This window comes from Nansenia antarctica, assembly GCF_963989245.1.
Source record: "Nansenia antarctica genome assembly, chromosome: 6".
Lineage (NCBI taxonomy): Eukaryota > Metazoa > Chordata > Actinopteri > Argentiniformes > Microstomatidae > Nansenia > Nansenia antarctica.
The window spans coordinates 20,175,170-20,199,893 of NC_137676.1; the positions used below are offsets into that span (position 1 = coordinate 20,175,170).

Here is a 24,724-nt window from a genome sequence, read left to right on the forward strand (position 1 = left end):
TGCTGCTGTAACACTGCACAAAGTAAAGAAAGAAATCCAAATAGACACTTTGAACTGTCACACTCTCTCACCTAGCACCATATATGGTTAACTTATAGTTGAACAGAGTTGAGATAAAAACAAAGATAACGATTTAAACAATTTGCCAGAATGGTTACAGCCTTATATTTTAAAAAAAAAAAGGGAAAAAAAAGAGTTGTCTACTCTCAAGTTTAAACAGTAGCCTATGCTATATTTTTAGTGGGTTGCACCTAAATTCACTACATTTGGCCGCTAGAGGGCACCCGCTCTGCAACCGCGTCTTATCTCTCACCATGTGACCCGGATAGTCAATCTTCGAACGAGTTGTTGACATCCGGTTCACCCAGACGGTTTGTGTGCGTGTTCTGCCGCCAGGACTTTCTCCGTTGTTCCTCCAAAGTTTGCCAGATATTTGATCTGGATATTGAACATCAAAATGACTGAGGTATGGGCCATTTTCTATCTTTCAGTGAGTGTAGCTTGAGCTGTACAAATATATGTAAAGAGCTACAACCACACACGCAACTACCGGGTGGCTAGCTAGCAGGCTAGCCTACGCTAACGGTGGTGAAAACACCAAAGTTGCCATGTCCTTTTAAAGAAATCCGCTTTCAACGGCCAATGCTGTAACCGTTCTGTGTGGTTGTGCTTTCAGGATGTGCAGAAGCACTCTGTCCACACGCTGGTCTTCAGGTCCCTCAAAAGGACCCATGATATGTTTGTAGCTGACCATGCCAAACCAGTCTCTCTGGATGAGCAAAGGTAACCCCGTGGATTTGTATCATGAGCGTTCTGATCAATATTGAACCTCGGTGTTACTCTTTAGACGTGTGTGTGTGTGTGTGTGTGTGTGTGTGTGTGTGTGTGTGTGTGTGTGTGTGTGTGTGTGTGTGTGTGTGTGTGTGTGAGAGAGAGAGAGAGAGAGAGAGAGAGAGAGAGAGAGAGAGAGAGAGAGAGAGAGAGAGAGAGAGAGAGAGAGAGAGAGAGAGAGAGAGAGAGAGAGAGAGAGAGAGAGAGAGAGAGAGAGAGAGAGAGAGAGAGAGAGAGAGAGAGAGAGAGAGAGAGAGACCGGGAGACCGGGAGACCGGGTCCGGGACAGGGACAGAGAGAGACCAAGACAGAGAGAGAGAGAGAGACCAAGACAGAGAGAGTGACCAAGACAGACACAGAGAGAGAGAGAGACCAAGACAGAGAGAGAGACAGAGAGAGAGAGAGAGACCAAGACAGAGAGAGAGAGACAGACACAGAGAGAGAGAGAGAGAGAGAGACCAAGACACAGAGAGAGACAAAGACACAGAGAGAGAGAGAGAGACAGACAGATAGAGACAGATAGAGAGAGAGAGAGAGAGAGAGAGAGACAGAAGAGGAGGTGGGAGGCGAGGTTCACCCTAACTGTTTTCTGCACAGCCACAAGGTGAAGATGGGTGTGAAGCTGAGAGCAGACTACAGTGCCGTGTTACACATGCCTGTCCTAAAGGAGGGCAAGGACAGGCCTCTTGGAACAGATGCTCAGGGCCATCAGAGCTATGCACCACCAGGTGAGGACGCAACCCTAGTAGAACAAGGGAAAAACGCCAAAGTGGCCTATCTTTGTGGTAGAGCGAGAGAGTGTTTGTGTGTCTGCCTCTATCAAGTAGGAAAGATGAACCAGAAATGTCCAACTTCCATGTGTATCTATGTATATGTGTATCATGGATAACAACACCAAGATGAAGGTCTGTTGACCGAAACGTTGGTGTCCGTCTTACATCAATGTGAATTGTGAAGTAGCAAGAAAGCCAGTGTGCTCAAGTCTTTTTGGTCATTTTCAAAGTCTATTTGTTCGCTCTTTGAGAACCAGGAGCCATCTAAGTTGTGCGAACTTTCCTCCAATTATAATGGATCATAAAATGCTTCTCCCTATACTTGGGCATGAACTAATAATACTGGTACGCCATTTAGCTGACGCTTTTATCCAAAGCGACTTACATTGCAGTGAGTTTCTACTTTTTCAGTATATATATACGGCCCCAGCGGGAATTGAACCCACAACCATAGCGTTGTTAGCACCATCCTCTACCAACTGAGCCACAGAGGAACTGTTGGTTGTGAGGCGGCAGGTAGCCTAGAGGTTAGAGAGGCCGGCTAGCAATCTGAGGGTCGGTTGTTCGATCTCCGCCTCAGAAGGCAGACTCTGGCTGACCTGGTGCCTAGAGCAAAAAACTAAATTGATTGACAAGTTGATTGCGTGGCAAATAAAACATAATTCTATTATTATACTTAAGAATGAAGTGTTGGTTGAAATCACCTGAAATAGCCCTGTTGTCTTTCATATAACTCCTATTTTAGAGACTACACTGGCTTCCTGTTAAATTCAGAATAGATTTCAAGGTCCTTCTGGTTGTTTATAAAGCTGTCACTGGCACAGCACCAGAATATTTGAAAGGCCTTTTGCTAGCATATCAGCCCAATAGAGCTCTCAGGTCTTCTGACGCTGGTTTTCTCTGTGTACCGCATGTACAAAAGAAGAGATTTGGTGAGGCTGCATTCTCATTTTATGCACCCAAATTGTGGAATGCACTGCCAGTTTACATCACGGAGGCAACCTCAGCACATACTGTATGTTCAAGTCAAGACTAAAACCCCATCTTTTTTCACCTGAAATACCCCTGTTGTCTTTCAGCAGATGACCCGGAGTACCTGATCACAGGAACCCACGCGTACCCCTCTGGGCCCGGTAAGGAGGGCTGTTACTGTAGGACCTCCCAGGTCCGCCTGCTGCTTTGTCCTCACCCACTGTGACCACGACAGAACCAGTTGTGTTGTTTTCTGTGTGTTGTCTTTAGAACCCAGGGAAATATGTATTTCAGTGTTTCCTCCAGGATTTAGTGGCGGGGTGGAGAGTTTTCGCGCACGCACGCACGCACATGAAACGCGCACTGGCACTCAAAACAAAACGTAATTTCACCAAAAACTAGAGGGTGGCAACATTTTTTTGTCATTAAAGTCATTAAAGCCGAGCAGGTGATTTTATATAGAAGGTGATCAAATACCAAGATATCCTCAGGCTACAGCTGCAGCAGAACATCGGTTACCGTATAATATACAGTGACTGACCGATACGCCCAAGACACTGACACACAGAAAGATCATCAGCTCATCGAATATGAAGTACACGAGAGATAATCAGCTCATGATCGAATATGAAGTACACAAGAGTAGAGTACACATGGAACCGGGAACGTGCATACAGCACTGAACAACATCCGTAGAATATAAACTTGTACTGACAGTCACATACATACACACACACGCACACACACAATGAAAGATCATCAGCTCATCAATACGAAGTAGGCCTACATGAGAGTACACGCACAAAACCGGCTAACGTTACACACTAACTGTTTACACAAGTAAAATCACAGTGTGACAGATTCGGTAAACAACCAACAGCAAGGTAATGCATCAGCTGAGTTAAAGAAAACCAGATTAGGCAATAGATTATTTTTGGCCCGTGCATTTTGCCCAGTAATTAGACCATGCGACCACACCATGTTTCTCTTATTGTCCAAATGTTGAATTTTAGCTGCATGTTTTTCCAGCATGTAAATTCGTTGTCAATAAAAAATCTTTTTTTTCTTCTTCTTTTCCCATAACGTTTATGCTATGAATAGTTCGAAGCTAGTGTTAGGTGCGAGGCTGTTAATTGTAACATATTGTAACTTACTACACCCTAAATCGGAACGTGTAGGTCTGAACACGGCCTAAATCTAGCTTCAATCTGCTTTTTTTCTGTTCTCCGGTCATAATATCTCGCTCTGCCTTTCTCGTCGCGCAGCCTGAATCAAAGTGGATTGAATCAATTAGTGGCGGAGAAAATGTATTTGTGGCGGCCCGCATCAATGCATATAGAGGAAACACTGAACTTTGGATTCATGTATTTTAATGGAACTAGGTTTTATTGTGAGTGTATTGATCTGCTGAACAGTTGTTTATCGGTGGCTAAGCAACGGTAAGAATGTAACTTTGATAACGGTAATATAACGCGGAGTAATATGAAAAGATGTGTCAACATTCCATTTAGCCGTGATTATGTCATGGATATCGGCACGGCTGGAATGCAAACTGCCCAATAGAGACAATGGACCAAACTGCCCAATAGAGACAATGGACCAAACTGACCAATAGAGACAATGGACCAAACTGACCAATAGAGACAATGGACCAAACTGACCAATAGAGACAATGGACCAAACTGACCAATAGAGACAAAGGACCAAACTAACTAGGGGTGTAACGGATCGCCTCCCACGGTTCGGCACGCATGTGTACCGCGGATCAATTGCAACATGTTATGTAATAATATTACTTAATATTAGTTAATATCTCTTGTAAGTCACAATGTAGAGTTGCCTTGAAAAGATAGATGCGACAGGTGCGTGCTTTGTTTTACTCTAAAGCGCAATGATAGGTTGATAACGCGCCAAAAAAATAATCCGTTGTTTACTCACTACACATGAAGCTGGGAATCCACAACAACAAGGCTGTGTTCGTAAATTCCCTCTGGAATCTGATCAGCATTCAAGGAACGCCTCTTGTCCAATCAAATTACTTGGTCCCTTTATGACGTCGGACCCAGTGTGCGCTCCGGCGCTCTCAAAGCGAATTTACGAACGTGGCCCATGTGTATCATGGCGAGTGCTAGTAACGTTAACAGCGGAGAAGAATTTGAAATGCCTCCCTCGTCATTTAAATCTCATGTATGGGAGCACTTTGGCTTCTCTGTCAATTATGACGGGAGGCACGAATAAGGTAGCTCGACAACTTCTGATAATGTAGGCATTTTCTTCATACCATTTTCAAAGGAAGGGTTCACTTTATTATTTAGTTAAAAGTGGCATAAAACATGTTTATTTGTCTGCTTTAAAGAGCCCAGTGATTCACTGCTGCAACCAGGCGCCTCCCTCTCTCATATTGCACTGTAATTTAAGTTGAATGTGTATTTCAGTATAATATGTAATGTTTGAGTGTAGAATATGTTATATATATATATATATATATATATATATATATATATTAGTGCTGTCCCAAACGACTATTTTTCTAACGGTTAATCTAGCGATTATTTTATCGATTAATCGATTAGTCTAACGACTAATTTATCGATAAGTCTAACGAAAATTTTTGTACTGTAAAAAAAAAAAAAAAAAAAAAAACGTATTTGTCTCCACCTCACTGCTATGTTTAGCCAACTTGAATGCCAACATGGCCATTTAGAAGTCTGTCCATCACCACAACACATAGCTAGCTAGTAGCTACATAGCTAGCTAACGTTACTCTCGCTGCTATGTTATGATTAGCTAAATTGATGCTAACGTAGCATGCGAGCTACGAGCTAGATAACGTACAGTAGGTGCTCGCACCACAATGACAATAGGCTACCGTAGCTAGCCAGCTACATAGCTAACGTTACTAACACCAGAAGACAAGACATACGAACTGTGGTGAGCTACATTGCTTGTGTAACATTAGCTAGTAGCTATCCATTTTTCACTCATACACTTAATTGTCTCGCCTGGTAAAATAAAGGTTTAAAAAAAAAATAATATTTACGACTAACCGACGCATATTACGCAAACCGACGTATTGACGTAGTCGATGACGTCGACGACGTCGAATAATCGTAACAGCCCTAATATATATATATATATATATATGACCAGCTTTGACATCTTGAATGTTCTCAATGTTTTTTCACATAATAAAAGTGGTGTTTTTACAGAATTCAAGGAAAAGGCCGTTTTTATCAAAATAAAAAACAATTGTGTTGATCCGAAAAATTATCAGATCTGTGACTCCAAAACCGTGATCCGATCCGATCTGTGAATTAGGTGATCCGTTACACCCCTAAAACTAACCAATAGAGACAATGGACCAAACTGACCAATAGAGACAATGGAGCAGGTCTATCCGTTGGATAATAAGGTGTGAGTCATGTGTCCTTCTCGTGGCTCCTCCTCCTCCAGGCCTAGCCTTGACCGCAGACACCCAGACACACAGGCTGCCCAGCGAGGGAGGAATCAACGCCCTGGCGCTGGCCCTGCCTCCATCACAGGCCAGGTACGTCCCCTAATTGCTGACCCTCTGCCTAGAGCAAAACATACCACATTCCAACAATTGACTGACAAGTTGATTTCATGGCAAATCAAACAATACTTTTGTTATTATTATTATTATTATTATTATTATTATTATTATTATTATTATTATTATTATTATTATTATTACTACTATTTTGATACGATCAACGGCAGAATTCACAGTTTTAGGACTTAGTTTTCCTGGATGCAGATTAAGCCGAACCCCAGACTAGAAAGCATCAGAGGACAATAAGGATAGATATGGTTAATAAGGATAGATATGGTTAATAAGGATAGATATGGTTAATAAGGATAGGTATTGTTAATTGCCCATGTGATTGAGCTGTAGTTCCTATGGTTACGGTTGTTGTTTTTCTGAGTAGGGGCAGTCCCTCTCATATTTTTCATTTTATTGGATAGAGATAGTGAAGACAGACAGGAAAGTAAGTGTGTGTGTGTGTGTGTGTCGTAGGCAGGAGGCCAGTCGTACGGCAGCGAGTGTGGGAGACATCCACAGGCACGCCGGGGGAGCAGAGAGATCCACGCCTCACTCACACGCCATGGTGAGTCACACTCCTGCATACCCTACACACACTCAACCTTCCATAACACGCCCTGATACTACACACACTCAACCTTCCATAACACGCCCTGATACTACACACACTCAACCTTCCATAACACGCCCTGATACTACACACACTCAACCTTCCATAACACGCCCTGATACTACACACACTCAACCTTCCATAACACGCCCTGATACTACACACACTCAACCTTCCATAACACGCCCTGATACTACACACACTCAACCTTCCATAACACGCCCTGATACTACACACACTCAACCTTCCATAACACGCCCTGATACTACACACACTCAACCTTCCATAACACGCCCTGATATTACACACACTCAAACTTCCATAACACGCCCTGATACTACACACACTCAACCTTCCATAACACTCCCTGTTACTACACACACTAGGGGTGCAACGGTTCAGTTGGTCCACGGTTCGGTATGAACCTCGGTTTTTGGGTCACGGTTTCGGTACATGTTTTTGTGCGTAAGGATAAAAGAAATGCTATTTATTTACAAACTATTACTTTACTTTATTTTCCTTATACTTATGGAACTTTAACATTTAGACACATTCCAGAATATGACTGGTATATTGTATAATATAAACAAATATAAATATTAGGGATGCACGATATTATCGGCCCGATAATGGGAAATTAATGTTATTAAATATTTATCGGTTTTATAAAATTTTTGCCGATATAGAGCCGATAATATGAAGCCGGAAATATTTCTGCTTCCGGTTTCCGCGCTTATGATGCTGCGCCTGCGTACAGCCACGCAGTGTAGAGATGAGAGCGAAACATGTCTTCCCCGGTGTGGACATTCTTCACAGTTTCTGAGGCAGATAGTGCGTTTGCAATTTGCAACACATGTTCGCCAAAAGTACGGAGAGGAGGGAAAAGGTCTACGAGTTACAACACAGCGAATCTCATAAGTCACCTTAAGATTCACCATTGCAAGCACCCTGTATGGAAGGAATATCAAGCACTAGTAGCAGAAGGTAGCCTAGCTGCGAAAAAAAAAAGCTGCTGTGCCTATTGAACACGCATTTGAAGTTTACTCGAGACAGCTCAAAGGCTCAAGCAATCAATGAAAAAATAATGGCGTTTATGGCCCTCGACCACCAGCCTTTCTCTGTAGTAGAAGATAAAGGATTTCGGCAGCTAATTTCACATTTAGAGCCCCGGTATACACCGCTATTTTGCAGACGTGTGCCTGCCTGCTCTGTATGATACAGTTGCCACACACATCCATAGTCTGATCGATACTAGCGTAAGCCAGATACGTTTTTATCACAACCTACCTCATCCTCATGCACTAAAAGTAGCATAGCCCAGCCCTTTTCAGTTGCTTTATTAAGCATACTATTGTAGCCTACTATGTGCCTTGTGTCATTCTGTTTATCTGCAGACTAAGCAGCCATGAAACCTGCAAACTGCGACACTTTAAATGAATGTGCAATAACTAGGGATGCACGATATTATCGGCACCGATATTTACCGGCCCGATATTGAGGAATTAATGTTTATCGGTATCGGTATTTATTATAAACTTTAGCCGATATTTAACCGATAATATGAAGCCGGAAATATTTCTGTTTCCGGTTTCCGCGCTCTGCTTCCGGTTTCCGCGCTCAGGCACGCAGTTTGTATAGACGAGACGCGAGCGAAACATGCCTTCCCTGGTGTGGACATTCTTCACAATTTCTAAGGCAGATATTGCGTTTGCAATTTGCAATACATGTTCAACAAAAGTTCGGAGAGGAGGGCAAAAGTCTACGAGTTACAACACAACGAATCTCATAAGTCACCTTAAGAATCACCATTGCAAGCACGCTGTATGGAAGGAATATCAAGCACTAGGTTGCCTAGCCGCGGTGGTAGCCTAGCCTTCAGAAGGTAGCCTAGCCGCGGTGGTAGCCTAGCCTTCAGAAGGTAGCCTAGCCGCGGTGGTAGCCTAGTCTTCAGAAGGTAGCCTAGCCGCGGTGGTAGCCTAGTCTTCAGAAGGTAGCCTAGCCGCGGTGGTAGCTCCACCAACTCCATTATTTTTTCATTGATTGCTTGAGCCTTTGAGCTGTCTGCTGTCTTCCTGCAGTTTTCAAATGTGTTCAATGTGTTGCACCGCGGCTAGGCTACTGCTTCTGAAGGCTAGGCTACCACCGCGGCTAGGCTACTGCTTCTGAAGACTAGGCTAGCAAAGGTTCTATGAGGTAGGAATTGTATTCAGTTTGTATATTAGGGAACACCAATGGAAAACGTGTCTATTATTTAGGTGAGAATGTGAATGTAGGCTATACAAGACAAGTTGTTTACAAGGAAAACATGCACTTTTTGTTTTTCCATGTCAGTGCAATTTATGTTGAATTCTTATGCAAAACGTTTGATGGGCTTTATCACAACCTACCTCATCCTCATGCACTAAAAGTAGAATAGCCCAGCCCTTTTCAGTTGCTTTATTAAGCATACTAGTGTAGCCTACTATGTGCCTTGTATCATTCTGTTTATCTCCAGACTAAGCAGCCATTTGGCACTAGTTTCTGTAAAAGTTCTATAACACTTTTGGTTCTTTAAAAGTCTTTATTTTTGTATTGACTGATGCACAAGGTGCACTTTATTTTTGACACTTTTTTGATCTAATTACTCTTAGGTGAGCCTTTTTTGTTTTCATAAAAGGAGGCCAGATCTTGGCTAAAAAAAAGCATTGTGCACTGTATAACAGATTCTGTTTGTTAGAGGAAATAATAAATGAACATTTGAAGACTCAGAAGTGTTCTCTTTGTTGTGTTAACAATAGTGATGTAAGTTAGATTTGGTGAGATCACTATGGAATATTAAATCATCAATCTTTGCTCACTACATAGCCTTTCTTACCTTCAGGTGTGCATGAAATACAGGTTATCAACTGTGAAATGATATCTGAATGGTCTTTATTGTCATTGATATAGTACAGGTACCAAACAACGAAATTTGGGAGGGGGAGCTCCCCTGGTGCTAGGAAATAAAAAATAATAATAATATCGGTATCGGTATCGGTTATCGGCCACGAGAAGCGGGTAAATATCGGTATCGGTTGGAAAAAATGCATATCGTGCATCCCTAGCAATAACACTATGTGCAATATGACAACCCTCGGGTACATAAGGTTCAGAGATAGGAAATGTTAGAATAGGCATAGCATAGAGTACAGCACAGTGTTCTATTTGTATAGTATAGTATAGTGGATAGTGTACATAGCCTTTATTTATGTAAACCAGCTCTTTTCCCTTCTTTTTTTCTTTTTTTCTTTTTCGTAGCACCAGGGGAGCCCCCCCCCTCCCAAATGTCGTTGTTTAGTACCTGTACTGTATCAATGACAATAAAGACCATTCATTCATTCATTCATTCATTCATTCATTCATTCATTTGGCACTAGTTTCTGTAAAAGTTCTATAAAACTTTTGGTTCTATAAAAGTCTTTATTTTTGTATTGACTGATGCACTTTATTTATTTATTTTTTGATATTTTATTTATGCGTTTTCAATTTACAGGGATAGACAAGATGCACTTTATTTTTGACACTTTTTTGATCTAATTACTCTTAGGTGAGCCTTTTTTGTTTTCATAAAAGGAGGCCAGATCTTGGCTAAAAAAAGCATTGTGCACTGTCTATAACAGATTCTGTTTGTTAGAGGAAATAATAAATGAACATTTGAAGAGTCAGAAGTGTTCTCTTTGTTGTGTTAACAATAGTGATGTAAGTTAGATTTGGTGAGATCACTATGGAATATTAAATCATCAATCTCTGCTCACTACATAGCCTTTCTTACCTTCAGGTGTGCATGAACTACAGGTTATCAACTGTGAAATTATATCTGTTCTCATATCGGTTATCATATCGGTTATCGGCCACGAGAAGCGGGTAAACATCGGTATCGGTATCGGTTGGGAAAAAATGCATATCGTGCATCCCTAATAAATATGTATAAACAAAAAATAACAAACACTTTCAAATGTGACACCAGCCAGTTTTTTGATAAACCAGTAGGCTACATTACTTACTGAAACTACAGATTGTCCGCTTTCAAATGACGTGTCATACATTGAAATCCGAAAGAAAGATGACGAAGTTACTCATTCGAATGTTGTTAGACCTCAGGCACATATTGGGTTAAACTGGCTGTCATCCAGGAAACCGGAAGCAAACGCTGCTAACAGCTAGCGGCTAACAAAACACAGCGCTACGAAGATCTGAACTGTATCTTAATAACATCACAACATGCTGATAGAACATCAACATGCTAAAAACACATAACTACACATAATTAGATCACACAGTCCTTGCTTTTGAACACGTCCTAAAACTAAGGTATATTTACAAGCCATGTAAACCGATAGCCGATTACCGATAGCCTCCGGACAACAATAACAATGAATCCATTCCACAAAATATACATATTAAGAGAGCTATTTTGAGAGCTACAGTGTTTCCTCCAGGATTTTTCACATTAGTGGCGGAGTGGTTGTCTTTCGCGCGCGCGACTTTTTTTTCCGCGTGCACGCGCACTGGCGCTCAAAACAAAGACGTAGTTTCACCAAAAACTAGAGGGTGGCAACAATTATAATTTCTTAAATAGCGGTTTAGTCATTAAAGCCGAGCAGGTGATTTTATATAGAAAAAAGTATCTATGAGGTGTGCCTTCAAGGTAACATATTTGTGCTGTGCCGGTGGGTTTTCAATAAGACTCACCACTCTCGCTGCCGTTGAATTGGTAAGAGCTGCTACCACGTAGTAGTATTTGGTATTATCCACGGTAACATCCCTGAGGGCGAATTGAGCTTCAGCTTGTGCAAACCATGCTATGGCATTTTGTTCCCAAAACTCGGGCAGCTTGAGTGAAACTGCGTTCGTTGTCATGTTCAATGATCTCCGAAAACGTTCGAGAGAAAATCAGGGTCACCAATGTAGGAGTGACGGCAATAACAGGACGATCTAGTCGTTTTGCCGGTAGAAAAACAATCATGTGCGCTTTATTCTCACTCTCTGCATGCGTACTACAACAACAACATTCATTCATCTCTGTCCCACTTATATCCCGTCATATCACCCGCTAAGCAGCCTGGGTGATTGAGTAAACACAAACATATAACAGTGCTTTGTACAAGGCTGAACGCCGTGAATTATGAATACTCTGCTCGCTTCACTACAAGGTGATCAAATAGTTCGAAGCTAGGTGCTTGCACGTTAGGTGCGAGAATGCTCGGTTAACCAATTAGCGGGAACATTATTTGTTTCACAAAATAGGCTGATTTAATTGACCATGAACATCAGAGACAGACATTACGAATGTTCATTTAAAATACTCTATAGTGAGCACTGGTATAAGAACATGAACCAGAGAACAGCAGTAAATGCAATAACCCACAGTCGTCGCTGATGATGTTGCATTTTCGATTAGGATACGTATGGGATTAAAGGCGTGTGTCCCGCTAAATTCGGACCAATCACAAAACTGTTTTGAAAGCGCGTCGCCGCGCGCCTGTTGAGAGATTCAGTCTCGATTGCAGTGCGAACACAAACGACGAGGTTAATTGCAACATTGTAACATATTGTAAATAACTACCCCTAAATCGTAACGAAATGTTGGTCTGGAAGCGGCCTAAATCTAGCTTCAATCTGCTTTTTTTCTGTTCTCCGGTCATAATAACTTGCTGCCTTTCTGCGCAGCCTGAATCAAAGTGGACTGTCTGAATCAATTAGTGGCGGAGGAAATTCGTTCGTGGCGGCCCGCCACCAATAAATGCATATAGAGGAAATACTGAGCTATTTATAGCGGTTTCACCTATGCGAGTGGTTTGTGGTTTCACCAACTGCAATCACAAATGTGCCTCTTAGGCTTGACGACGACTGGTATAGGAAAGATAGAAATGAAAGTAAAAATGCACTTTAGCTATGAGAGCTGTACCAGCTTTTGCCCATTGTGCACATATTATGCACATATACGACACGCTTGAAGCATTTATGCGACACGCGTTTCTGTTCAGTATTTTCATTCCCTCATCGCTGTATTCAATGCCAAAACCAAAATGAATGATCCCACAACGCAGATTTGTAGCAATCCGAGCTTCCTCAAACTGTGTGCGTCCAGTAAAAAAAACGAGAACCGTTGCACCCCTAACACACACACACCAAACCTCCCATATTCATCCCTGTATGATAACGATTTGAAACCACACTAATCAACAGGGCTCCCACGGTCCTTGAAATCCTTGAAAGTTTGAATTTGAGAAAAAGAAATCAAGGTCCTAAAAGTTTTTGAAAATAGACATGGGTCATTGAAAGTGCTTGAATTCCCCTCTCTCTCTCTCTCTCTCTCTCTCATTCTCTCTAAAAAACATTTTTAACTTAGCTCCACAACTAGTTCTGTCTCAGACTATGCCGTGTTGGGTCCTTGAATTTGAGGGAATTGAGTCTTGAAAGTCCTTGAAAGGTGCTTGAATGTGATATTGTGAAGGTGTGGGAACCCTGCATCAATCAAAGGAAAGGAACAAGCCGTAACGGCCACATGCTAACATGTTAACACGGTTTCTCCTCTAGTCTCTCATGGAAGGAGGCGGCACCAAGAACTCCACGCTCACGGCCAGGAAGGCCCCCACCATGCCCAAGCCCGCCTGGCACCCACCCTGGAAGCTGTTCAGGGTGAGATATACCACTCCTAATAGGAATGGGGTCAGATATACCACTCCTAATAGGAATGGGGTCAGATATACCACTCCTAATAGGAATGGGGTCAGATATACCACTCCTAATAGGAATGGGGTCAGATTTACCACTCCTACTCCGGTTTGTAGGAGAGCTGACCGGTTGCCTTTCTCACCCCCTCCAGGTCATCAGTGGTCACCTGGGCTGGGTGAGGTCCATCGCTGTGGAACCTGGCAACCAGTGGTTCGTCACAGGCTCGGCTGACAGGACCATCAAGGTCAGTGCACAAGGACGTCTGTCCCCCGTTTGAACGGGAGAGACCTTGATCTGTCCTTCCTAAAGCAGGGGTGCAAACATGTCACCTTTCTTCTAAATTAGCAGTTTTTACCTCAAAATAGGTTAACCATGTGAATTATGTAGATCAGGGGTCCCCAACCTTTTTTGCACTGGGGACCGGTTTGACCTTGACATTATTTTCGCGGACCGGCAGCCCCGCCCCCCCCCCCTAAGACCTATTTAAAGTTAAACACACAACACATATTTTCCTGGCATGAACAGAGAGAAACTTTGCAAATAAATCACCAATATAAGTGGTTTACCAATAAACGTAGTTCTGTGTTTCAAAAGAAAAGTCCGGACATTTGGATTGGTTGCCTATACGTGGACCAAAACACTGGAACGTGTCACATATAGCGACACAGGTTGCCATGGCACAAAAGTAGATTTTCTGATCTGGTATAGCAGCTCTGAGATCAGTTCAACTCTTGGTCATGTAGTTGTGTGTCTCCCTCCTACGGCAGATCTGGGACCTGGCCAGTGGGAAGCTGAAGCTGTCCCTGACGGGTCACATCAGCACAGTGAGGGGTGTGGCCGTGAGCACACGCAGCCCCTACCTCTTCTCCTGCGGCGAGGACAAGCAGGTCAAGTGCTGGGACCTGGAGTACAACAAGGTACGACACAGAGACAGACAGAGACAGAGACAGGGTTAGGGTTAGGGGAGAGAGACTGGACCTGGAGTACAACATGGTAAGAGACAGAGACAGAGACAGGGTTAGGAGAGAGAGACTGGACCTGGAGTACAACAAGGTACGAGACAGAGGCAGGGTTAGGGCTAGAAGAGAGAGACTGGACCTGGAGTACAACAAGGTAAGAGACAGAGACAGGGTTAGAAGAGAGAGACGAGAAGCACTAGGACCTGGAGTACAACAAGGTACAACACAGAGAGAGACAGGGTTAGGGTTAGGAGAGAGAGACTGGACCTGGAGTACAACAAGGTACGAGACAGAGACAGGGTTAGGGTTAGGAGAGAGAGACTGGACCTGGAGTACAACAAGGTAAGAGACAGGGTTAGGGTTAGGAGAGAGAGACTGGACCTGGAGTACAACAAGGTAAGAGACAGGGTTAGGGTTAGGAGAGAGAGACTGGACCTGGAGTACAACAAAGTACAAGACAGACAGGGTTAGGGTTAGGGTTAGGGGAGAGAGACTGGACCTGGAGTACAACAAGGTACGAGACAGAGACAGAGACAGGGTTAGGGTTAGGGGAGAGAGACTGGACCTGGAGTACAACAAGGTAAGAGACAGAGACAGGGTTAGGGGAGAGAGACTGGACCTGGAGTACAACAAGGTACGAGACAGAGACAGAGACAGGGTTAGGGGAGAGAGACTGGACCTGGAGTACAACAAGGTACGAGACAGAGACAGAGACAGGGTTAGGGGAGAGAGACTGGACCTGGAGTACAACAAGGTAAGAGACAGAGACAGGGTTAGGGGAGAGAGACTGGACCTGGAGTACAACAAGGTACGAGACAGAGACAGAGACAGGGTTAGGGGAGAGAGACTGGACCTGGAGTACAACAAGGTACGAGACAGAGACAGGGTTAGGGGAGAGAGACTGGACCTGGAGTACAACAAGGTACGAGACAGAGACAGGGTTAGGGGAGAGAGACTGGACCTGGAGTACAACAAGGTAAGAGACAGAGACAGGGTTAGTTTGTGAATTTGAGGGGAAAAAATCAAGGTCTTAAAAGTTTTTGAAAATAGACATGGGTCATTGAAAGTGATTGAATCCCTCTCCCTCTCTCTCTCTAAATAAGATATAATAATAACATATATTCCAAAACATTTTACTTAGCTCGTCAACTAGTAAATAAGTCTGTATTGCTTAACTTTACACATATTTCACAATATATTGTTTTGCTGTGCTGTGGTAGAGAAGGCAAGAGACCATCTAGTATTCACACATTCAAGCCTCTCTTTTTAATTGTTGTCTGTGAGCGGATAGTTCCTATTATATAAATTCTCATCTAGATCTGTCTCAAACTATGCCGTGTCGGGTCCTTAAATTTGGGGGAATTGAGTCTTGGAAGTCCTTGAAAGGTGCTTGAATTTGATGTTTCAGAAGGTGTGGGAACCCTGTGTTTGTATCTGTTGTCCGGGGTTTCTTTTTTTCCGAGGTGTGTTTACAGTCTTTGTGTCATGGATATGTGTGTGTGTGCTAGGTTATCAGGCACTACCACGGCCACCTCAGCGCCGTGTACGACCTGGACCTCCACCCCACCATCGACGTGCTGGTGACGTGCAGTCGAGACGCCACCGCCAGGGTATGTTTAGAACATTTTTAAATCTTCCTTCTTCTAGTGCGACGACTGCCAATGGCCCCAGGCCTGAGCATTGACGATTCACTTACTTAGTCAAATGTATTTGTTGTAAGTCGCCCTGGATAAAGGCGTCTGCTAAATGCCCAAAAAGTAAAAGTAAAAAAAAGATCGCCGATATGGTAACGGTCCTGCCGTGCCTCTTAATATAGACTATAAGCACACCCCTTATATACAAAGTCGACACCCTTTATGGGATCACAAATTTTGCCCAAACAAATGTGCTGACAGGAAACACTAGACTTTAGTAAGTGCGACACAGAGAGTTATTACGCAACCAGTCATTGGCACTGTCCCCAGGCAAGTGACTAAGTTGTTAGCTACTTCGATTTTCCAGAATGTAGATATACAGACTTCAATTCTCAGTATATTTGATATAAAACTACAACAAAACGTTGTGTACGTTGAAAGGTACAGCTGGTTGACTTGTATGTACTTTGACCTTTGACCTGCAGGTGTGGGACATCAGGAGCAAGGCCAACGTCCACACCCTGTCTGGACACACCAACACGGTGGCCACGGTCCGCTGTCAGGCCGCAGAGCCTCAGATCGTCACCGGTAAGAGACGACACTACCATATACTTGGGGCTGCTGTGGCTCAGGAGGTAGAGCAGGCGTCTAATGATCGCAAGGTTGGCAGACACTGAACCCCAAATTGCTCCGAGTGAGCGGGCCGGCGCCTTGCATGGTAGCTTGCCGCCATTGGTGTGTAAATGTGTGTGTGAGATTGGGTGAATGAGAGGCCGTTGTAAAGCGCTTTGGATAAAGGCGCTATATAAGTCAGTCCATTTACCATTTACAGGTGCATCTAAAAAAAATATATATATATCATGGAAAAGTTCATTATATTCCGTAATTCGATTAAAAAAGAGAAACGTTCATATATTCTAGATTCATTAAACATCGCCTCCATGACACGCCGCATTGATGCATAATCATCAACATTCAAACAAAAAAAGGCTTGAAATATTTCACTTTGTGTGTAATGAATCTAGAATATTTGAACGTTTTCACTTTTTGAATTAAATTACAGAAAATATTAATAATAACTTTTCCACAATATTAATTTGGTTAATTTTATTAATGGTTCACCTTGTTCTAGTCTAAACTCTACCACTGGTTCATAGGGATGCTCCGATCTGGATTTTTGGGGCCGATACCGATCACCGATTTTTTTCCTCAAGATCAACCGATACCGATACCGATACCGATTTTTTTAAAAATACATAACTGTAGGCCTGCTGACTGGATAGCCTACATATTTTTTGCTTTTTAGACAAAAGTTTTGATCCATTAGGCACCAAGCAAACGCAGACCCATTTTTATGGCATAGTAAAGGTCTGGCCTATCACCCAGTTATGGCCTGAAGCCCAAGTCAGTCGATATGGCTGTATAAAAGACATCATAAACGTGGCCTTCATGGTTTACATACTGTTACGTCCTCCTATGTTTTCTGTTCAGTTATCTGTCTTCCCCAGGAAAAAAAAAAAAAAAAAGATCGGTTTTTGCGATCGGCCATTTTTGCCGATCACCGATCGAGTCATTTGGAGTGAAATCGGCCGATTTAAATCGGTGGCCGATAAATCGGAGCATCCCTACTGGTTCACCCTGTTCTAGTCTAAACTCTACCACTGGTTCACCTTGTTCTAGTCTAAACTCTACCACTGGTTCACCTTGTTCTAGTCTAAACTCTAACACTGGTTCACCTTGTTCTAGTCTAAACTCTACCACTGGTTCACCTTGTTCTAGTCTAAACTCTACCACTGGTTCACCTTGTTCTGGTCTAAACTCTACCACTGGTTCACCTTGTTCTAGTCTAAACTCTACCACTGGTTCACCTTGTTCTAGTCTAAACTCTACCACTGGTTCACCTTGTTCTAGTCTAAACTCTACCACTGGTTCACCTTGTTCTAGTCTAAACTCTACCACTGGTTCACCTTGTTCTGGTCTAAACTCTACCACTGGTTCACCTTGTTCTGGTCTAAACTCTACCACTGGTTCTCCTTGTTCTAGTCTAAACTCTACCACTGGTTCACCTTGTTCTAGTCTAAACTCTACCACTGGTTCACCTTGTTCTAGTCTAAACTCTACCACTGGTTCACCTTGTTCTGGTCTAAACTCTACCACTGGTTCACCTTGTTCTGGTCTAAACTCTACCACTGGTTCACCTTGTTCTAGTCTAAACTCTACCACTGTTCACCTTGTTCTAGTCTAAACTCTACCACTGGTTCACCTTGTTCTAGTCTAAACTCTACCACTGGTTCACCCTGTTCTGGTCTAAACTCTACCACTGGTTCACCTTGTTCTAGTCTAAACTCTACCACTGGTTCTCCTTGTTCTGGTCTAAACTCTACCACTGGTTCACCTTGCTCTGTTCACATCTATCATTTCACACGTTTACCCTGAAGAAGCATCCATGACTTCTCATTATCATCACCAAAATGTACTCTTAGATCCACAGTGGCTTGTTGCCTATTCGATTGGCCATATATATCCATATATATCTGTATAATGTCCTACTTTGAGCTAGGCTGAGGACAGGTCTGAAACACAGGGTCGAAGAGTGTGACTATGGTCATGTTCTCACATGAAAGTCCGAATCAGGACCCGGAGCACGTGGATGAGTTTGCAACATTGTTGCATAAATTATTTCTCTGATTTGCGTTCTCACAGCCCTTTATGTAAACGAAGTAACATACGCAATCGAAGCAACAGACGTGGTAGTTGATTGGTCAGAAAAAATGAAAATTGCCCGTTCGTCCCGCTCTTATCCAGATCAACACGCATGTTGTTTTCCTGTGGACAGCCTCGATGCGTCGTTTCTAACTAGTGTTGTTCCGATACCATTTTTTTATCCCGATACCTGACCGTGCAGTACTTGCCGATACCGAGTACCGATCCGATACCACGGCGTTTGAAAAAACAAAACAAAAAAACATGTTTTTTGAGCCGCATACTCACCTCGATGTAAAATTATTGCTAACACTTAGTCTGGCACTGCTCAAAACCTTTGTAAAACAGGAAAAAATACCAACAGAGAGTGAATGCTATAGAACTTTTTTTTATTGTCTACCTGGTATGGTGACAAGAAAATCAACCCCTTATAAAACCTGAAATGTGGCTCTCACAGATGCCAATCAGTGCAATATCCATTTAAGATATAAAACAGTCGTAGTAGTAGTGCAACAGCAAGTGAACATTTACAAACAAAATAACTTTAAGATATAAAACAGTCGTAGTAGTAGTGCAACAGCAAGTAAACAATTACAAACAAAATAACTTTAAGATATAAAACAGTCGTAGTAGTAGTGCAACAGCAAGTGAACATTTACAAACAAAATAACTTTAAGATATAAAACAGTCGTAGTAGTAGTGAAACAGCAAGTAAACATTTACAAACAAAATAACTTTAAGATATAAAACTGTACAAGTAGTGCAACAGCAAGTAAACATTTACAAACAAAATAAGGCCCATTTGAGACTAACATAAGATGTAGGCCTACCTGAGGGAATAATAATATTTTAGAAGTGCAGCCTGAATTTGGTAAAATAAATAAAAGGATATTTTAAATGTTAGGAAATGTTATCACAAATGTAAACAAACTCCACTTTAAAAAACAAAAACAAAAGAGCTGGAGCAAAATAAAGTGCACTGCACATTAGTGCAGACATGTCACATAGCAGCACTCAGTCCTCCAAATTAAAATCCTTAGGCTTCAAGTTCAAATACATAGGCAGGTTCTTCTTTAAGAAGATGAGCATTTCTACTCTCTCTCCTAGCAGCCTGTTCCTCTTTTCATCCAGTATGTTGGAAGCTGTGCTGAACAGTCTCTCACTATCTACACTAGTAGAGGGAGCACAGAGACTATCCACCAGTGTTTCCTCTATATGCATTTATTCGTGGCAGGCCGCCACGAATGAATTTCCTCCGCCACTAATTGATTCAGACAGTCCACTTTGATTCAGGCTGCGCAGAAAGGCAGCGAGTTATTATGACCGGAGAACAGAAAAAAAGCAGATTGAAGCTAGATTTAGGCCGCTTCCAGACCTACATTTCGTTACGATTTAGGGCGTAGTTAGTTACAATATGTTACAATGTTGCAATTAACCTCGTCGTTTGTGTTCGCACTGCAATCGAGACTGAATCGCTCTCAACAGGCACGCGGCGCGAGGCGACGCGCTTTCAAAACAGTTTTGTGATTGGTCCGAATTTAGCGGGACATTTGGATTTCTCTTTTAGCCCGTCGCCGGTGCCTTTAATCCCGTATCCTAATCGAAAATGCAACATCATCAGCGACGACTGTGGGTTATTGCATTTACTGCTGTTCTCTGGTTCATGTTCTTATACCAGTGCTCAGTATAGAGTATTTTAAATGAACATGTAATGTATGTCTCTGATGTTCATGGTCAACTAAATCAGCCTATTTTGTGAAACAAATAATGTTCCCGCTAATGGGTTAACCGAGCATTTTCGCACCTAACGTGCAAGCACCTAGCTTCGAACTATTCATAGCAATATAATCTATTGCCTCTAAAATCACCACGAACAGAACGGCGGAGGTACGGGTAAGCAGGGCTCATGTTGGTGTCCTCAAAGGTAAGAGTTGGTTTTCTTTAACTCAACTGATAGCATTACCTTGCTGTTGTTGTTTACCGAATGCTCCATCTGACTGTCACACTGTGATTTTACTTGTGTAAACAGTTAATGAGTAACGTTAGCCGGTTTTGTGCGTGTACTCTCATGTAGGCCTACTTCGTATTGATCTTTCTCTGTGTGTGTGTGTGTAATGCGCCTTCCGCATGTTCCTCTGCAGCTGTAGGATATATTGGTATTTGATCACCTTCTATATAAAATCACCTGCTCGGCTTTAATGACTTATCCGCTATTTAAGAAATTATAATTGTTGCCACCCTCTAGTTTTTGGTGAAATTACGTCATTGTTTTGAGCGCCTGTGCGCTCCGCCACTAATATGAAAAATCCTTGAGGAAACACTGTATCCACCTTGAAATATCTCCAAACCGCCGACATGTTCTCCTCACTACACCTCTACAGCATGCGTGTTTGTTTTTCCGCGATAGTGAAAAGCTGCCACGCCATTGGTTGAGAGCAGCTGCTCTGGGCCAATAGCGTTCCAGCAGAGGAGCATGCCTGGGCATGTCTGGGCATGTCTGTGTTAGGAAGGCTGTGTCAGGCTATTATAGCAGACAAGCTGAGAAAAACGCAACGTGCTGCGTTTGAACAAGAGTTTGGTATCGGGTGTTATTATTTGTTAGTACTCGCCGATACCAATACCAGCATTTTTGTGCGTATCGGTGGCCATGCCGATACTAGTATCGGTATCGGAACAACACTATTTCTAACCGGAACGAAACCACCCTTTTCAAGCGGAGCATCCGTTGGTTCTTTGCTCCGGGAGTTACTTCGAATGTGCGTTCTCACAGCTCCAAACGACGCAGAGCAAAGCAAATTTTATCCTAAACTCCGTTTCAAGTGAAGCAAATGAGAGAAGCAGTAGATGTTTGTAGGGTTTCCACGGGTCCTTGAAATCCTTGAAAGTTTCTGAATTTGAGGGGAAAAAATCAAGGTCTTAAAAGTTTTTGAAAATAGACATGGGTCATTGAAAGTGATTGAATCCCTCTCCCTCTCTCTAAATAAATAAGATATAATAATAACATATATTCCAAAACATTTTACTTAGCTCGTCAACTAGTAAATAAGTCTGTATTGCTTAACTTTACACATATTTCACAATATATTGTTTTGCTGTGCTGTGGTAGAGAAGGCAAGAGACCATCTAGTATTCATTCACTCATTCAAGCCTCTCTTTTTAATTGTTGTCTGTGAGTGGATAGTTCCTATTATATAAATTCTCATTTTCAAGCGGAGCATCCGTTGGTTCTTTGCTCCGGGAGTTACTTCGAATGTGCGTTCTCACAGCTCCAAACGACGCAGAGCAAAGACATTTTTATCTTAAAACTCAGTTTCAAGTGAAGCACATAGTGAGAACACACCCTTAATTGTCTTCCCTCTCTGAATTCTCACAAAACTATTTGGACTGCTAATTGTGTCCTGTCTTATTTGTCTCCCACAACTTGTTACACAACTTCCAATTGTCTCACTTATGTCTTGTACTATTGTCACTTTATTTATCTTAGGTTAGGGTTAGACTTATTAGACTTACTTATTGTCTTGTGCTGCAGGTGATGTCAGGAACCGAGGCCTAAGAATGTTACTCTCTGACACTGTGATGTGACGTAACCAGGGGTGCAAACTTGTCACCTTTCTGCTCCATTTTTACCTCAAAATAGGTTATCGTGTAGATCTGCAAAAAATATATTTGGGGGTGGTGGATGGGGGTCTAAGGGTGAATCCCAATTCACCCCTCCGGCTCCGTTTTCACCCCTTTGGCTCCGTTTTGCGCGTTCATGTGTAGGGGTAGTGGCGTCCCGATTCATTTTACATTTAGGATTAGGGCGAGGGTTAGGGTTTTCCATGGCTCCATTTGGAGAAAATCTTGACCCTCGTTCCATTCGGAGCCATGAGACTCCCTTCCGAAGGGAATTGATGCGAATCATCTACAGAAATGTTATTTTCGCTCTCGTAAATCCCGGAGTGATATAACATATGTAATCAGCTAGTTGGCGGGAAAGCTAGTTCGTGGCAGAATTTAGAAAGTGCATGGACATAGTTACAAGTAGCTATCTATTGCTGCTGAAAAATGCCTGGAAAATGTTCCTTCAATAATTTATGGCTTTTGGACAACAAATATAAAACATGGCTCAAGAGAGAGGCAGACCCTGGCCGTGCTGCATGTAGAGTGTGTGTGAAAACGTTTGATGTTAGTAACATGGGAGAAGCGGCGCTCGTTAGCCATGCTAAAGGGAAGAAACATCTAGAAAACCGAAAGGCGGCTGAACAGACCGCTCAATACCAGGTACAGCTCAATAAATTAGAATATCATGGAAAAGCATGTAAGTAAAAAAGAAAAGTAAATTTATTCCAGTAATTCAATTCAAAAAGTGAAACTCATATAATAGGCTATAGATTCATTACACACAAAGTGACATATTGCAAGCCTTTATTTCTTGTAATTGTGATGATTATGGCTTACAGCTCATGAAAACGTTTCATGAGCTGGAAGTTGTCTGTCAGTATCTCAGAAAAATTAGAATGATAAAACCAATTTAAAAAAATGTAATACAGAAAGGTCGGGGCTGGAGGAAGAGCGGAGAGGCACAGAATCCAAGTCATTTTCCACGATATTCTAATTTATTGCACTGCACCTGTATGGGTGCCATAAGGGCTCTGCACACAGCGTGCGATTTCTGTTGCGCGTCAACATTCCATTTTGAAGTTTGAATGGAAGTCTATGAGAACATCGCATTTCAACACACACGGCCCCGATTTTAATCGCACGGCGAAAATTCACACGGCGTGCGAGTTTTGTCGCACTGTCAAATTTGTGCTTTTTCCCATTCAAAATGAATGGAATCGAATTTTCGCCGTGCGATTAAAATCGGGGCCGTGTGTGTTGAAATGCGATGTTCTCATAGACTTCCATTCAAACTTCAAAATGGAATGTTGACGCGCAACAGAAATCGCACGCTGTGTGCAGAGCCCTATAGACTCCAACGCCATTGCGCAATGCCCCAGGATAGGTGGTAATGTTGGATAGACACAACTTCCCTTACATTAACCATGCTACATTTTTGCTACACTGCTGAGGCTCATTATTGCGCTCTATAAACTAAGTCATGGAAATTAGGTAAAATATTATGGAAAAGATATGGAAAAGTTTTGGAAAATCATTGGTGAAAAAGTGTGGGAACCCTGGACACTTGAGTCTGGGTTCAACAAAGGTATAACCAGTTCAGGGTTTCCGTTAGAAAAAATTGCCGCCGGACATCGTGTCCGGGAAGATTTCGATTTACCGGACAAACGTGAGATATTCCGGTCATCATATTAAAATATAATATAGCTGTTTGTCGCGGTGATTACTGTTGTGTAGCGGCCTATATATGCCATTTAATGTCTATTTCTCATCCGATACGATTAGATGCAAGCTATATAATATATAATAATATAACATGATTCGCATGCGCGCTATGCCATTATGTCCAGCGCTGAACGGGCGCCTCACTGGGAACTGAACAGACAGCATCGATCAATGAACGGACTCCACATTACGTTAACTGAAGTTTGTTAAATTGTTTGGGATTAATGTGAGTTTTCTATTTTCTCTTTCCAGTTTTACCTTTTTTTTATCAATAAAACAACGTCATTTCTATAACCAGGTCTCGCTGGTTGGGAAGGCATTTCGTTTAGCTGCCTGTCAAATCATACTTAATCGGACTCGGGAGTATGACAATGAGGAGAACATAACTGTTTATTGAGAAACAATTGATAGGCAGGCTGGGATACGTATATAAAGAAATACCACAATGTCTAGATGTATAACATTTTATTGAACAGTGCAAGCATGTAGGCTTCTGGCGTGACACGGCTAGCCTAATTTCCGTTCATATGCCTTTTATCAGATAAAATAAAATAGAATAAAACTCTTTGAAAATAAATAGGCTTTAAATTAACTTGCAATGCGTATAGGCTAATTTCCGTTCGATGTTACAGCCTAGGCCTATGCCTTTTCTCAGA

General features: G+C 42.3%; 1 protein-coding gene across 2 annotated transcripts in view; it reads left to right on the forward strand.

Annotated features, from left to right (window-relative positions):
* Positions 1-359: 359 nt before the first annotated feature.
* Positions 360-24,724, forward strand: part of plrg1 (pleiotropic regulator 1) — a 31,344-nt gene continuing 6,979 nt past the window's right edge. Inside the window, exons 1-11 of one of the 2 annotated variants that reach the window (XM_080533591.1) lie at positions 360-466; positions 677-783; positions 1,429-1,559; positions 2,684-2,737; positions 6,030-6,123; positions 6,616-6,706; positions 13,310-13,411; positions 13,599-13,691; positions 14,215-14,364; positions 15,915-16,016; positions 16,526-16,628. In XM_080533591.1, the coding sequence (XP_080389717.1) occupies positions 458-466; positions 677-783; positions 1,429-1,559; positions 2,684-2,737; positions 6,030-6,123; positions 6,616-6,706; positions 13,310-13,411; positions 13,599-13,691; positions 14,215-14,364; positions 15,915-16,016; positions 16,526-16,628 (1,036 nt within the window). In that variant the 5' untranslated portion in view covers positions 360-457. The remainder of the gene's footprint in view (positions 467-676; positions 784-1,428; positions 1,560-2,683; positions 2,738-6,029; positions 6,124-6,615; positions 6,707-13,309; positions 13,412-13,598; positions 13,692-14,214; positions 14,365-15,914; positions 16,017-16,525; positions 16,629-24,724) is intronic. The other variant, XM_080533592.1, reaches the window with a different exon arrangement.